The sequence below is a fragment of the Amphibalanus amphitrite genome, unplaced genomic scaffold (assembly GCF_019059575.1).
Source record: "Amphibalanus amphitrite isolate SeventyFive unplaced genomic scaffold, NRLGWU_Aamphi_draft 000121F_arrow, whole genome shotgun sequence".
Classification (NCBI taxonomy): Eukaryota; Metazoa; Arthropoda; class Thecostraca; order Balanomorpha; family Balanidae; genus Amphibalanus; species Amphibalanus amphitrite.
The window spans coordinates 953,356-966,784 of NW_024881616.1; the positions used below are offsets into that span (position 1 = coordinate 953,356).

Here is a 13,429-nt window from a genome sequence, read left to right on the forward strand (position 1 = left end):
CCGGACGAATCGCAGTCAGCGTGGCTTTGGTGTCTGTTTCCACGGTACCCAGGCCATAGCCGAGTCGTCTCTCCGCTGAGTGACCGCCGATCAAAGTCGGACGAAAATGGACGATTGGGATGGGGAGAGATGTCGGGCCAAATGAACCCTCCCAAGAGACACCGGCAAATGAAAGATCACCGGTTCGAATCAGTCCAGACTGAGGAGAGAAACCGGACAGGGGCTGGAATCTCTGGGGACAGCCGGGACATCCATCGGAAAAAAGCCGAGACACAACTGTGTGTTTTTCGAGCGACGTTAGCTATGACGACGGGCTGCGAGACTGATCTAGAGGGAGGCTGGTCTCTTGGCTGAAGGCAGCCACTGGCTTGTAAAATAGCGTAATGTGTAGAAGCAGCTCTAAGATCCCTCACGAGCCACGTGAACAGTGACTGAGAGCTTCACTAGCCGTTCTCAGGAGACAAACTTTGTTCAGTTCGCTGGCACCGTGGATGGCCACGGAGCCAGTCATGTATTTGGCTTTGTCCGCGAGTGACTGACTAGATAACCGATCGGGAGAGACATGTAACACAAATGGCAGCCAGGAGGTTACAGGAGTGACCCGAGCGGTCACACGATGACCCGAGAGGTCACATATGGCACCCGACCGAGAATACTGTCACCCCTCCCCCCCGGCTTTAACCACAAAAAAACTGACAGAGAAACACGACCCGACCACCCCGCAACGCAACGCAGCTGCCCCGGGACGAAACACTCACACACGACGCGTACAATGCACGTATGGCCGGACAAAGCTCGTGAGAAATTCCGAACGGTGGTTCAAAAACAGCTCGCGCTCACCAGAACGGCAGTCATGATGTTATCTACGCATCGTATCATCATGTCACGGTAAAGCCGTAGCGATTGACCTGAGCATCCTCAAACTTCTGACTCCCGAGGACCCCCGAACGACAGGTGCAGTGTATCGTAGAATGTAAGCCACGCTCGGCAGTCCACACTCCACATATGACGGCGGCCGTTACAGCGCGAGCGACAACGATACGTGCCAACAGCGAATTGACTGACGATTGATACATTACTCACGCATACATTACACAAGCTACATACGCACAGGACAAACGTCATGGGTAAAAGAGTCGCAGCCGTTTGCAGCCATTCATATATGACGACTGAGTCCACCACGATAAAGGAATGAGTAGTTGGCAGTCAGATGAACACATAAGATAATTATGGCACCTCGCTCCTTAGCGGTGGCCGCGAATGAAAATCCGTATAACTGAATATCTGGTATAAACTTGAACAGCAATAAATCCATGCATAGTGCTGGATAAAAGAGTACCCTCGTAAAACGGTACAGTAAAATAAATGATAAATTGGCTATTCAGGCTCCAGACGCCAGTCTTCAATGCACATGCACACTTGAACACTTTACATGATTCCTGACTTTGATCGATCCCCGTGCCTGACAGGAGACAAAGCGGAGTAGTCCACTGTTTCAGAGATGCGGCACCGATCAGAAACAGTCACGACTAATCGGTACCGGTCTGTGAATTCTGGCTAGGCGGTATTATATGGGGAGCCAGACCACAGAATGGCGACTGAGGCGTCACGAGCAGCCTCGGGCGAATTGTACAGACACCCACATAATATGCCCTGATGACTTGATGACTTCCACTCAACACTGACAGAGGACCAGTCACGGATGACATACGGCATCCACGGCACCCCTGCCGTCTCCATGCTCCCTCGCTGCCACCCCGTCGCCTGCCTGCATGTGTCGCTGCAGCAGCGGAGCGGACCGGTGGATGAGACGCCGATGGCACGAGCGATACGGCCAGGGAAGCCGGAGAGACACGGCCGGCAGAGGTCGGACAGAGTACGACCAGCAGAGGGCGGCACGGTGCAGCTACTCGTTCTTTTCGTGATACGCGTAATCTGCCGGAAACAGAACAGTCGTCAAGACACTAGATATTAAATGAAGACAGTATGCTATGGCTTTGGTAGCCACGGCGATCCAACTAACCATTACTACTAAATTCATACGAGCTGAACATGCAGACAAACAGAACAGAGCTGCGGAAGAGAACAGAAAAGGATAAGTACGCATCGGTGGTTGGAAAGGAGGAAGAAAGATAACACATCGGAACCATTATTGTTACGATGCAACGGTGGAGCTCAGCGCATATTTAAAACACTTAGCAATCAACAAAGCAGTTCACTTTGACATTAGCGCACCCTCCTTCAGCACTCAAAACCGCCACAGGACGTCCTTATGGTCCGTACCAGGCACCAGCATTAGGGACCCCTTACAAAATCCCACGCCTTCCCCCCCCCCACACCACCCCACCGCTCTCGCCGCACGTACCCTCGTCCTCCTCGTCCGCGTCCATGATGTCCTGGCAGCAGATGGAGTAGCAGATGAGGGTGAGGAAGCCGGCCGGCAGGCCGAACAGCAGCGCCGTCAGGATCGGGTTACCGCGCCACATCCCCTCGATCGAGCTGCGCGCCTGGTACACGGCCCGGTACACGCGCATCGGGTACGAGTCGCCCCCGCCAGCCTGCGGTACACGGTACAGGTACACGGGTCAGTACTCAGTACAGTTGTCTGGTACACGGCGCGGTACACGTGCATCGGGTACGAATCGCCGCCGCCTGCCTGCGGTACAGGGAGGTACAGGAGTCAGCACACACGGTAGTTCTGTATTCGGTACCTACATGTTGCGATACGCTCGTCAGTACACTGAGCTGTCTCGTCAATGAACCACAGTCTCTATCCGAAACAGCCAGTGACCGAGCAGCGCAGCCCTCACACCCTCCCTTTTATCGGTCTATTTAATGGACATTGGGCGGCACCCTCCAGTGGATCGTAATATCACTACATCCCTCCCTCTACAATAAATTATATCGTCAGAAACATCTCCCGAACCCTCTCCTTCCATAAGCGGCACTCCTCTCTCCCCTTCCTGAAAAGACCCTTCACCTCCCTAAACTACAACCACTCTCTATAAGCGGTGTACCTCTCTAAACAATCGCACCCCTCGCTCCCTCAGCCCCTCTGTCCCCTCACCTGCACATCTCCAGCCATCACCCTGTCCAGGAACACCATCACCGCCTGTTCAGTGAGCTGATCCGGCTCGTCGTCCGGTACATAGTGGGTATAATCGGAGGCGTTAATCACCACCAGAGAGGGCACGGCCAGCGTGCGCGCCGCCACGCCGTTCACCAGACTCGGCTGGGCCACCCAGCCGAACTGAACCTTACGGCTGCGGCGGGGGGGGGGGGAAGGTCAGGCACCGTTCGGCTGACTATCATGGCAGAGATATTGTAAACGGAGACTTCCAGTAATGGTGCGACAGCCAACTAACAGCCGGGTGGTGACATGATTCAAGTCACACCAACACCAAATATTTTCTTCAAAAAGACCAGCTGTAGACAAAAACTCCTCAACCAAATAAGCCAGCATACGTTAAGTATCATAAATGCTAATGAGCCGTGCGCGATATCTAAATCTTAGTTCCAAACGAATACCTCTTACCAGGAGTATTTGTCGGCCGTGTCGATGGCCACCGCCTCCAGCATGTCTCGGAACTTCTGCTCCACGGCCGGGATCCGCCGGACCGGGTCCTCCTCGGCTACGGCGATCACCAGCAGACGGCCGGTGCTCAGCAGCTGGCCAAAGTTACCAGCAGTTACCTGGTAATAGAGACATGGGTTATGGTTAGAGCTGGTAACAAGTCCCGGTGCTCAGCAGCTGGCCAAAGTTACCGGCAGTTACCTGCGGACACGGGAGGCGGTTAGAGGTGTCAATACGCCGTTAACCGGTTATTTACAAAGGTGGCGGCCAGACCTGTCGATACACAGACACGACAATGGATGCAGTAAGAGGCTAGGGTCGCCCCATGGCGTACAAACCAGCATAAAAGAGGCATATACGGTCATGGAACATTACTGGAGACACACCCTCTCGTCTCGCCCTCTCGTTTCTATCGTCAACCTATCACTAGTCATGTGGCACATTCTCTGTCAAACCAGATGCAGAGTCGTCTACCTGACTCACTACCCACTAACCTTCATAAACCTCGTGAACCGCTCCGTGTTGACAAACTGGTAGAGCGAGGAGTTGAGGTGCGGCTCGGACGGCGAGTGTTCGAACGGACGGAACCGGCCGTCCTTCCAGACAACCACCGACGGAGCGGATACGCTCTTATCCACCTGAAACACGCGGATGGTGCCGTTTACAAAGTTCATCTAGCCCTCAACTTCAATGTATCGTCTTACGGTATTTTCCTCGATTCTCTTCCAGGTGAAAATAATGCGATTATGTTTCATGATACCCTGGCTGCATGATTGAAAATCCGCGCCCAGCGACGGACAGCATTCCAAAACTTTGTATACACCACCATCCCTCCCTCGCCCTAATCCCCAGGCCCACAGCCCACCTTCTGAAAGACGTTCTCGTCGCAGCTGTAGAAGTAGTGGTGGGCGCGGAACTTCCCCGCCAGCTCACTATACGCCTCCCACAGCGGACCCTCGTGCTCTCCGACATAGACGAAGAACAGCACGTGCTTGGAGCTGAGCTGTCGGACCGCGGCCGGGTCGGCCAGGGGTGCCACCACCGGCGCGTTCATACGCAGAGCGTACTCGACGATGTGCTCCCGCTCCCGGTCGCCCTCGTAGGTGTCCTCGAATTCGGAGCCGCGAATACTGCCGACAGGGGAGGGCATACGGGGGGGGGGGGGGGTCAGGGAGGGGAGCAGACGCGGCGCAATGGGTCACATCCGGCCAGCCACACAGTGTAACAGAATACAAGTGTTAATAAGCAAATTCTTGTTTGTGATAGTCTAGATTTGTAGGACCGTAGTTGTTCTTGCCGTTCAACCACGCGATTCCAATAATAAACAGAATGTAAATACAAAGTTGGGCCTGTATTCAATTCACGGCCACAGAAACCAAAGATAACAAACAAATTGACTTTGCCAAGGTCCGAAGACAGACTGGTCCGCCGAGCAGTAAGGACAAGTGCACGGCTGCGACTCCAAGACCGAAGTGCCTTACCGTGCGGCACCGGCCGAGTTCACGACACACACACACATACGTCACATATACACGTCAGACATACAGATGTACGTCATATCATAGCACCAATCAGAAGCGGGCAAGGACAGGCGTCGCAGGTGAGGAGTGAGGACCATATAAGGATATTGTAAGTGGGCGAGAGGGCTGGGCAGTAAGTAGGTACAGAGGGAGGTGGAGGACGGGGTAGGAACGAATTTCGTCACACACAGTCAAATAGACTCGTTAATTGGGATCATAAGTTACGTCAGGAAGCCGTGGTGAGGGGATGGAAGCCGTACAAGGCGTTTACAAGCAAGCGGGGAAGCGGACAGGGCGTACCGACACTTCGATTCGTGTGTCGGTATGCCCACATATGCTACCTATCGATTCGTGTACTTATTCACTGACAACTGAAAACGTCCCGATTTCCTTGCCCTTCAGTGACACCACACAGATCATATACCACACCTCCATTCCTAACTTGCCCATATCTCACAATTTGATGGTGGGGTAGCCGCGGATGCCGAAGTGGCTGGCCACGCCGCTGTACTTGGTGCAGTCCACGCGGCCGACGCGCACCTCCGAGTGCGCCAGCTGCTGAGCCACCTGCATCCACACGGGCTCCAGCTTCTTGCAGTGGCCGCACCAGGGAGCGTAGAACTTCACCAGCCACGTACCCTCCTGGTAGATGTCCAAAAACCTGGCGGGGTGGCGGGAGATGATGGAAATGCTCCGGCGGAGACGGGAGAGGGGCGAGACAGATGGGATGATACAGCTGCTACGGCACAGACATCATAACCTCAGGCAAACAGGCCCAGGCCAAAGGACCATGTTGAAAGTTAAGAATAATATCTGGAAGTGCCTAATTTCAAGTAAGAATAGAAAATGTTTGATAAATGTTGATTGTTGGCCTATCTGTCTTTCAGTTATGCTCCAGTTTTGTCCAAATCAGGCATTAGAAAATGGGAAGCAACACTACCTATTTATTAGCTTTTAGCAATCATCCACAAATAGTACAGTGTTATGGTGCATCAGAACACATACCTGTCACTGAGCTCATAGACCCGTGTGCTGGCCACACTTTGAAAAGCTCCTGCAGTAAATAGAAAATACCAACATTAGCTGTATGGAAACATGGAGATAAGAAAATTGGAAAGCTTGAACAAATTTGTGTACATTTATACCTATGAAGAGAACTTATTTTTCTTTTTAGCTATAACCAGGCAATTATAAATGGTCTTTGTTAGAATGAAAGCAAACACACACATTGAAATCATACATAAATGTAAAAATGATCTAAAAAACAGTTAAAACACACAAATATTATGCAGATTTGTTGGTTTATGTGTTCAGCAACTGCACAATGGATGGGTAGAGTATCACATACACTCTACTAACACAGTCATCAGTTATTTTATTGCATGGGTTACAAACCATTCTAGTCCAGAAATAGTATTTTTTTTTCTGAACTCACCTAGAAGTAGAGCAAATAAATATATGAGGAGCTTCATATCTAGATATGAAGCTAAGGTGACACTTGATCAACAGCTCTGAAAAAGAAGGGACAGAGAGGTTGTCAAAATTCCTAACTCCAAAATAAGCACTGGCATAACAAGTAGAAAATTTTCAGACCTTATTTCCTTACTTTCCTTTCGCATTGCTATGGCCATACAGTTCAAAACATTTTTTCCATTATTTTAGTGTCCTTACTACCTGAGAAAAAGACAGTGACACAATTTAGCCACTTACAGATGCTGTAGAATGGGCTAATACTCAAATAAACCCCTTGGATATGCCAACAGAGGGATATAAATTTTGTATCGCTTGTAGGGGGACTTAGACAAGCTGAATCTATGGTGCACATTTTCATGCTTTCTTCAAAGTTCAATCATAAATAATATTGATGTATGAATCTAAATCCAAGCTTTGGCTTCTGGGAGCTGTCTAGGGCACCTTGTTAGCTCTGCAATGATGCAGTCACACTTAATATTCTGCAATACAAACAATTGCAATTCTCATTTCTCAGCCTTAGCAATTTGAATTGAATCCACAATCCACATTCAATCATCCAGCTATTCTGCTTCAGAGGGCTGTTCACAGGCACTGCACACCGCTGCATGCGGTGAGGCAGCAGGAGTGCCGCGTGGGAGCAGGGGAGGGGTAGTCGTCGCGTCAGTTTGTCACACGGCTGCGTACGGTAGACCGCACTCAGCCAACGCTGTCCCAACTGGCCACAGCGGTCGCTGTGTGCGGTGATGAAAGGCTGACCTAGGACGCCATGGGCGGAGATTGAAGCCTGCGTACGGTCCTACCAACTACCAAGCACAGGGCCCGAGAACAGCCCTCAGAATAACTATTAAAGGAAACAGTTCACTTTCCTGAAATTAGTATTTTGCTATGGATTTACGATTTTTTATGCTCAAAATGATCAGAAAATAAAATAAAACCTTTTTGTAAAAACAATTATTTTCTATATTTTAATATAGGATGAACTATATTCTATGTAAAATAATGTTTGACGCGGAAGCTTATTACGCGTTGACCAATCATATTGCGTAGTTCAAACCTGCGTATGCTGCATTAGCTGTAAGCAGCATGCTGATTGGCTGATGATGAAGTGGCTGCATTCCTGTGCAAGGCACACATTCCTCTGCAAGGCACTCTTTTCGGAACGAGAAATGGAATATCTTCGTCTAGGGTGATCGTTGAGCCGTAAAAGCTCCTGATTTGTGCTAGTCTCAGCTCAAGCTACGAAACTGCTATTCCAGTTCAAAATCCCATGTTAAAAGTGAACTATTTCCTTTAACTGCACTAAAACAACTGTCATGCCATCCACAGTAGAGCATGTATGGCATACAAAACAGTTATTTTTAGAATAAATCTCCCAATAAGCACCAATATATCCCCATAAAACACTCAAAACGCAAGAATATTGAACTGCGCTACATTTGTCGCGAAGGCTTCGTGAATTGAAATCGTTCTCAAATTGAAAGGTAGTAAGGCAAAAATATCAGCCAGCAATCAACAAACCAATGTTTATGTATACCAACAGCTGAAACAGTCAAGAAATTACAAGAATTTCCGAAAACATCAACAACTGGCTACAGACAAATCAGTAGGCGGAACTATGGTCAAGCGTACCCATTTTCGGGAACGCATTTTCGTTCCCATGTTTGGGAACGATAAACCCAAATATGGGAACGCCATGTAGGAATTATTTAAAACAAGAAAAAGAACCGTTAAATGACGTCCAAAAAATATAAAACGATCGTGAACCGCCTGATATTTGTCTCAATATTGTTGGGAAAGAGTTTGATATTGTAAGGCCCATCGTAGTTTCAAATCGTTCCCCTATTTCTAAAGCAGTCCATCATCCGGGCCGCGAACCCAAATTTGGGAACGCTCTCGTACACTGGCGCTGCAAGCGTTCCTTATTATGGGAACGGCGTACCCAAAATTGGGAACGATTTCACCGACGCCTTTCAGGGGCTCTTTTCATTAACAAGCATCATGTCCAACGCCGCAAATTATTGTTAAGCAACAATCATCAGATGACCTTTCCGGCAAGACCGTCGCATGTTTCGCCCGGTCTTCTGCGCTTTTATTCCCGTCGATCTCGCAGCGGGCACGCCCCCTCTGCAGGATTACGTAATTCACAACGCTCAGCGATGTTCAACAAGGTCTTCCATACCTATATCCACCGTCCGCGACGAGGGTGGAGACATGTCAAGCACCTGTCTGTTTATCACCGATAGTTGACGAGCACAAGGAAGTATCCAAAAATGGGAACGCTGAATATGTTACACCCTCAAAACACCTAGTCCCATGGAAAATCTAGTTTTTTCCTTTCTTAATGAGTGTAAGTGGCAAAAGGCCTGGTAGGATGGGCACGAGGAATGATCGAAATCAGCATAAAAATTATAAATAAGCCACACAGAGCGACCTATATAAGAGAAATTCCCCCAAAACGATCATGCTTAGAAACACGGAAGACAAAAACCACGCTCATGACGCTCCTTATAAAACAATGCTAAACAGCTAGCATCCAAATAAAATATGTCTTTCCGGGCTGATAAAATACAGCTGAATAATTTTAAACCACTGAAACTAAGTTTACAACAGTAGTTCGGTAAAATCACTGACGTTCCACGCGGTCGTGCGCCCCGAGACCAAAAGTCAACAATATTACCTCGGGACTGTCCGCGTGTTCGCTTGCATATGTCAGCATCTGGTGTCGCTAGTATGAAACTTCATAACCAGGCGAAAATTATTATACTTGACCTCAAAATGAAAAAAACGCTTCATTTTCCTTTAAATTGCATGTTAAATGTAGTATAACCCATGTTTTCACCATTCCGTCATTTCAAAAAAATCATTAAAAATATCATTCGACGGTCAATTTCCTTGTTCAACGGTCAGATTAAAGATAATTTTATAGAGATTCAGTAGATGCTTAAATTAGCGTGCACTTTTTTGAGACGTGATGCACTAATGAGTTTTAGTGGGCGAACGGCCGAAAAATTACCTTCCGTTCCCGTAAATGGGAACGCCCGTTCCCATATTTGGGAACTCCGTTCCCAAAAATGGGAACGTTCCTATATTTGGGTACTCATGACCATAGTTCCACCTACTGAAATGGGAGTTGGCCCGCGATTATTTGTTTACATTCAAGGTGTGCCCTAAGAAAATTAAAGATAATTCTAAAACAGTCAGATCTTATGACGTCACACTTATTTGAAGAGAACGACAGAGAGAGGGAATCACTCCTTGAACTCAATAATGGAATCACTTCAACGGTTGTACTGGTAATCAAAGCGGAACTGGTCAAAAGGGGACTCTGATGATCAGTGAAAGCTGTGCTGTGCTGAACATTCACTCGACAGGTACTGGATACTACGTAAATTGATGAGGAGATTGGGGGCACGTTCGAGTTCACAGCACTTGCCGTATCATTCTCGCAGAGTGAAGTCAGATGTCATTCTCAACCCATATGAAAAAAAACTGTCAAGTGTCTGCGACCTCATGAACCCGTGGGGAGCTGCTGTTTATGTATATGGCAGCCATAATCAGAATCCCGTGCTCGTCGTTCGCCAATCGCAGCGTAAGGCACTTCCGAACGCCATGGAAAGATGCACACACAATAAAATCATAGGTGCAGCTTTTCACCGGAATTTAATTTAATTGAACGGTCCACCAGAACATGCCTCATGTGGCCATTTGTATTTGGTAAACTCGCGTAACAAACAAGCACCGAGCAGCGTGACCCGACACACCCAGAGGTCAACCCACCGCCGCAGGGTGGTCTTATGACGTCAGCAATACTCGAGTGACATTCTATAGCGCCATGGACTCTCCACTTGAGACAGAAGGCTCCCGCAGTGGTCCTCTCAGGTCACCCGGCTATTCCTAACTCATCAACCGACTGCCACAGCACGGCGACACGCATCAAGCATCACAAGTTATCGCCCGCGGTCGAGCCGGCGATATCACACAGATCACCGCTCAGAAGGCATGCCACTCTCCACCCCCGGCTCTCTTTCCCTGACCCGCGGTGCACGACCCTTCCGGCGGCTGCTCACCGACCCTGGACATGGACGTTACGCTCTTCGTCTTCCCTCAACAAAATAACTGTTTCTTGTCGAACATTCAGGCTGACGTTTTGGAGGTGAGGTGACGTTCACTCTCTGACCCTCTTCGCCCCTCACCGCTTCTTTTCCTGGCAGTTGAGCTCCATGCTTGACGGTCCGGGATCGGACACTTTTCTCCGACCTCCTTCACCCCTCACTGTTCCTTGACCTTCACGTTGAGTTTGACGTTCATGGCGGCCAGCTGGATGGCCAGGTGGAGCACCATGTAGGGCAGGTGGACGGTCACCACGTCCCTGGTGCTGTCGCACACTGTACAGACGGGCCGCCGGCCGGTGCCGCCGCTGCGCGGACCCCGGCTCCGCTGAGCCTGCAGCTCCACAACGGGGGACAGCAGCGAGCCGCAGGACGAGCACACGTGCATCTGAGGGACAGCGGGGTAAGAGTGAGGTCAGGCGTGGTATATATCACATAGGGACGCAGGCAAGCACAAACACAAGGCACACGACACTACGGAGTCTATATATCCATATTTTTCACATATCTTTTGCATTTATCTATCACTCGCCCCTTGCCGTAGAAAAGCTCTGCTCCCTTTCATCAAACATTCCTCCTACATCAATACTCCTTGCTTCCTCCCCTCCCCTGCCCGTAACACACGTCTACGCTTTACCTAAGCCTCCCCCTTTTCTATTCCAGCCTTTCTACCTACCTACTTCCTTTCTTCCTAGCCACTCTCAACGACCCTTGCCCCTCCTCTCCTAGACCTCAGTCCCTCCTCTCCCTGACCCCGTCCCTCACCTCGGCCTTGTCGGAGCAGCTGAACAGCCGGTCCTGCACGATCAGCGTCGTGCCGTGGGCCATCACCCCGTCCCGCTCCATCTCTCCGAACCGCACGCCGCCGCCCTTCTTCCGGCCCTTGACCGGCTGGCGTGTGACGCAGTTCACCGGGCCTGTGCTTCTCACCTGGAAGGGGGGAATGGGAGTTATTATAACGGGCTGCACTCAGTGCCCAGTGTGGATAGCTCGTCATCCATTGGTACATAGCACGAGAGGCAAGCGAGATAACAAGCGGAAGAAACACGCCTGGAGACAATGTTCCACTGGAGTGCGTAACACGACAAACTAAATAACTAAATGCTGATTCATTGATAATCGCATTTCGGATCAGCAAATAGCGCATGTTGCCAGACAGAGAGGGCAAATTGCATAGCTAAAAACCCGTCTCATATCTGGTGACCATGAGCGAAGCAGCTCCACCATGTTTGCCAGTAAAAAGCGCCACAGTTCGGGCACATGTAGAATACCGGCCGACAGGGTAGCTAAGTACCCGAATCTTGGAGCATGAAAAGCTAAGGGAAGCGGTGAATGAACAGCAGACCTTTGCATGCAGCTGAATGGATGGTTACACAAATGTAAACACTAATGTAAGAGTCCGTTTTTCAGCAACGGTCAACAGTTAAGCGAAAGACGGCTTTGAGATAAGTGCTTATGATAGCTGTGTCACATGGGTGACAAATGACATCGAAGACTGACGAGCGACATTATGTAGATAAAATCATACGTGTTTGTCACATTACTCAGCTGAACAGAACTGTATTAGGTGGCTGCCGGGCAGAGTGACAGTGTGTGAGGCAAATCCCGATCAGTGAGTCACAGACGTGTTGGCCACTCAGCTGACCCAGTCCCCATACCGGTTCCAAAATGCTTCCCCAGCCCCACCGGCCGTCCCTGAGGCGACTGTCACCGGTGACCACCCGGCTGCCGGGCGCCCTCTGTCTGCACTGGGGCGGAAATGTGCCGGGCGCCCTCCACCCCGGCACTGGGGCGGAATCGAACCCGTCATCAATGTCATCCGCCCCCTCTCCTGTTAACCCCCACCGCTCCTGACCATTGAGGACTCTGCCAGGTTACCCAGACCAGCTGCTCAGCCCCGGATCCACCTGTCCCAGGGTGCGGGTACACGTATTACGTAACATTACAGCCCTCACGCGCAGCACCCACCTGCCATTTGTCTGAGACCATGTGCCTGAGCCGCTGGTAGTGGATCACGCCGAAGAAGATCTTGGCCTCCAGTTCGGTGCCGGTGATGCCGCTGTACATGGTCTCCGTACCGTAGTAGTTGTAACCGGCTGACGGAGGGAGACGGGGAGAAAACGTGAAAAAACGCACACACAAGGCAGATGAAATGCAGGGGCTAGTGAGCTAGCAGCCTGTGACTCAATCATGCATTAAAGGTAGTGTGCCACCTTTGAAAGATTTCCCATTTTATTTTTCCTAGGATAAGAAGCTTCTGTTTTTACCTAATATCGCAAAAAAAATCAAAAATGGGCCTGGAATAGTGCCTTTTTCGCCTAAAAGTTTTTCGGTTTTTAGATATGTATAACAACTGTAGTGGGCTCACCTGCAAACAGGCGTCGGGCAACAATCGCGAATGCGGCGCACTTGTGACAATAAGCAAAGGTCATTATAGTGTTACGACCATACGACGTACGGGAATGAGTTATCAGCTGTCTAATCGTAGACAACACAATGTCGAGCCTTAAACTGTAAGCCCGTATTGGTATTGTTTCTTTTATTTGGCTGTCGAACATTATTTATGGTTTGAAATATGATTTTATGTAAAATAATTGATATGAAAAAGCCGTCTTATAAGTTATGAGCCCATTTCACCACACGCAAGTGGCAGAAATGACAATGATCAGCTGACGCATTTTTCTTGGCCGAAGTCAGAGCGCGCGGCCCGACGCACCACGCGTATTTGGAAATTCCGACCTCGACGAGCATCA

At 49.6% G+C, this 13,429-nt stretch overlaps 2 protein-coding genes across 12 annotated transcripts in view; both read right to left on the reverse strand.

The window, feature by feature from the left end:
- Positions 1-466: 466 nt before the first annotated feature.
- LOC122381527 (protein disulfide-isomerase TMX3-like) lies at positions 467-9,738 on the reverse strand. 8 transcript variants are annotated; one of them, XM_043365799.1, is made up of 10 exons: positions 9,721-9,738; positions 6,530-6,605; positions 6,100-6,148; positions 5,552-5,755; positions 4,440-4,704; positions 4,069-4,212; positions 3,536-3,693; positions 3,068-3,263; positions 2,366-2,558; positions 467-1,935 (listed from the first exon to the last, which is right to left on the reverse strand). In XM_043365799.1, exons 2-10 carry the CDS (start codon positions 6,564-6,566, stop codon positions 1,907-1,909), a joined length of 1,275 nt encoding a protein of 424 aa, XP_043221734.1. In that variant the 5' UTR covers positions 6,567-6,605; positions 9,721-9,738; the 3' UTR covers positions 467-1,906. The 8 variants fall into 8 exon arrangements, with proteins under 8 accessions (XP_043221734.1, XP_043221732.1, XP_043221733.1 ...); XM_043365797.1 differs by having other exon boundaries at positions 9,689-9,729; XM_043365798.1 differs by lacking the exon at positions 9,721-9,738 and adding an exon at positions 9,199-9,253.
- Positions 9,739-10,259: 521 nt separating this feature from the next.
- The window catches only part of LOC122381526 (DNA-directed RNA polymerase I subunit RPA2-like), a 43,335-nt gene continuing 40,165 nt past the window's right edge, over positions 10,260-13,429 (reverse strand). For all 4 annotated transcript variants that reach the window (XM_043365791.1, XM_043365793.1, XM_043365794.1 and 1 more), the window contains exons 22-24: positions 12,645-12,772; positions 11,442-11,606; positions 10,260-11,064 (exon numbers count right to left, since the gene is read on the reverse strand). In XM_043365791.1, coding sequence (XP_043221726.1) covers positions 10,837-11,064; positions 11,442-11,606; positions 12,645-12,772 — 521 coding nt within the window. In that variant the 3' untranslated portion in view covers positions 10,260-10,836. The remainder of the gene's footprint in view (positions 11,065-11,441; positions 11,607-12,644; positions 12,773-13,429) is intronic.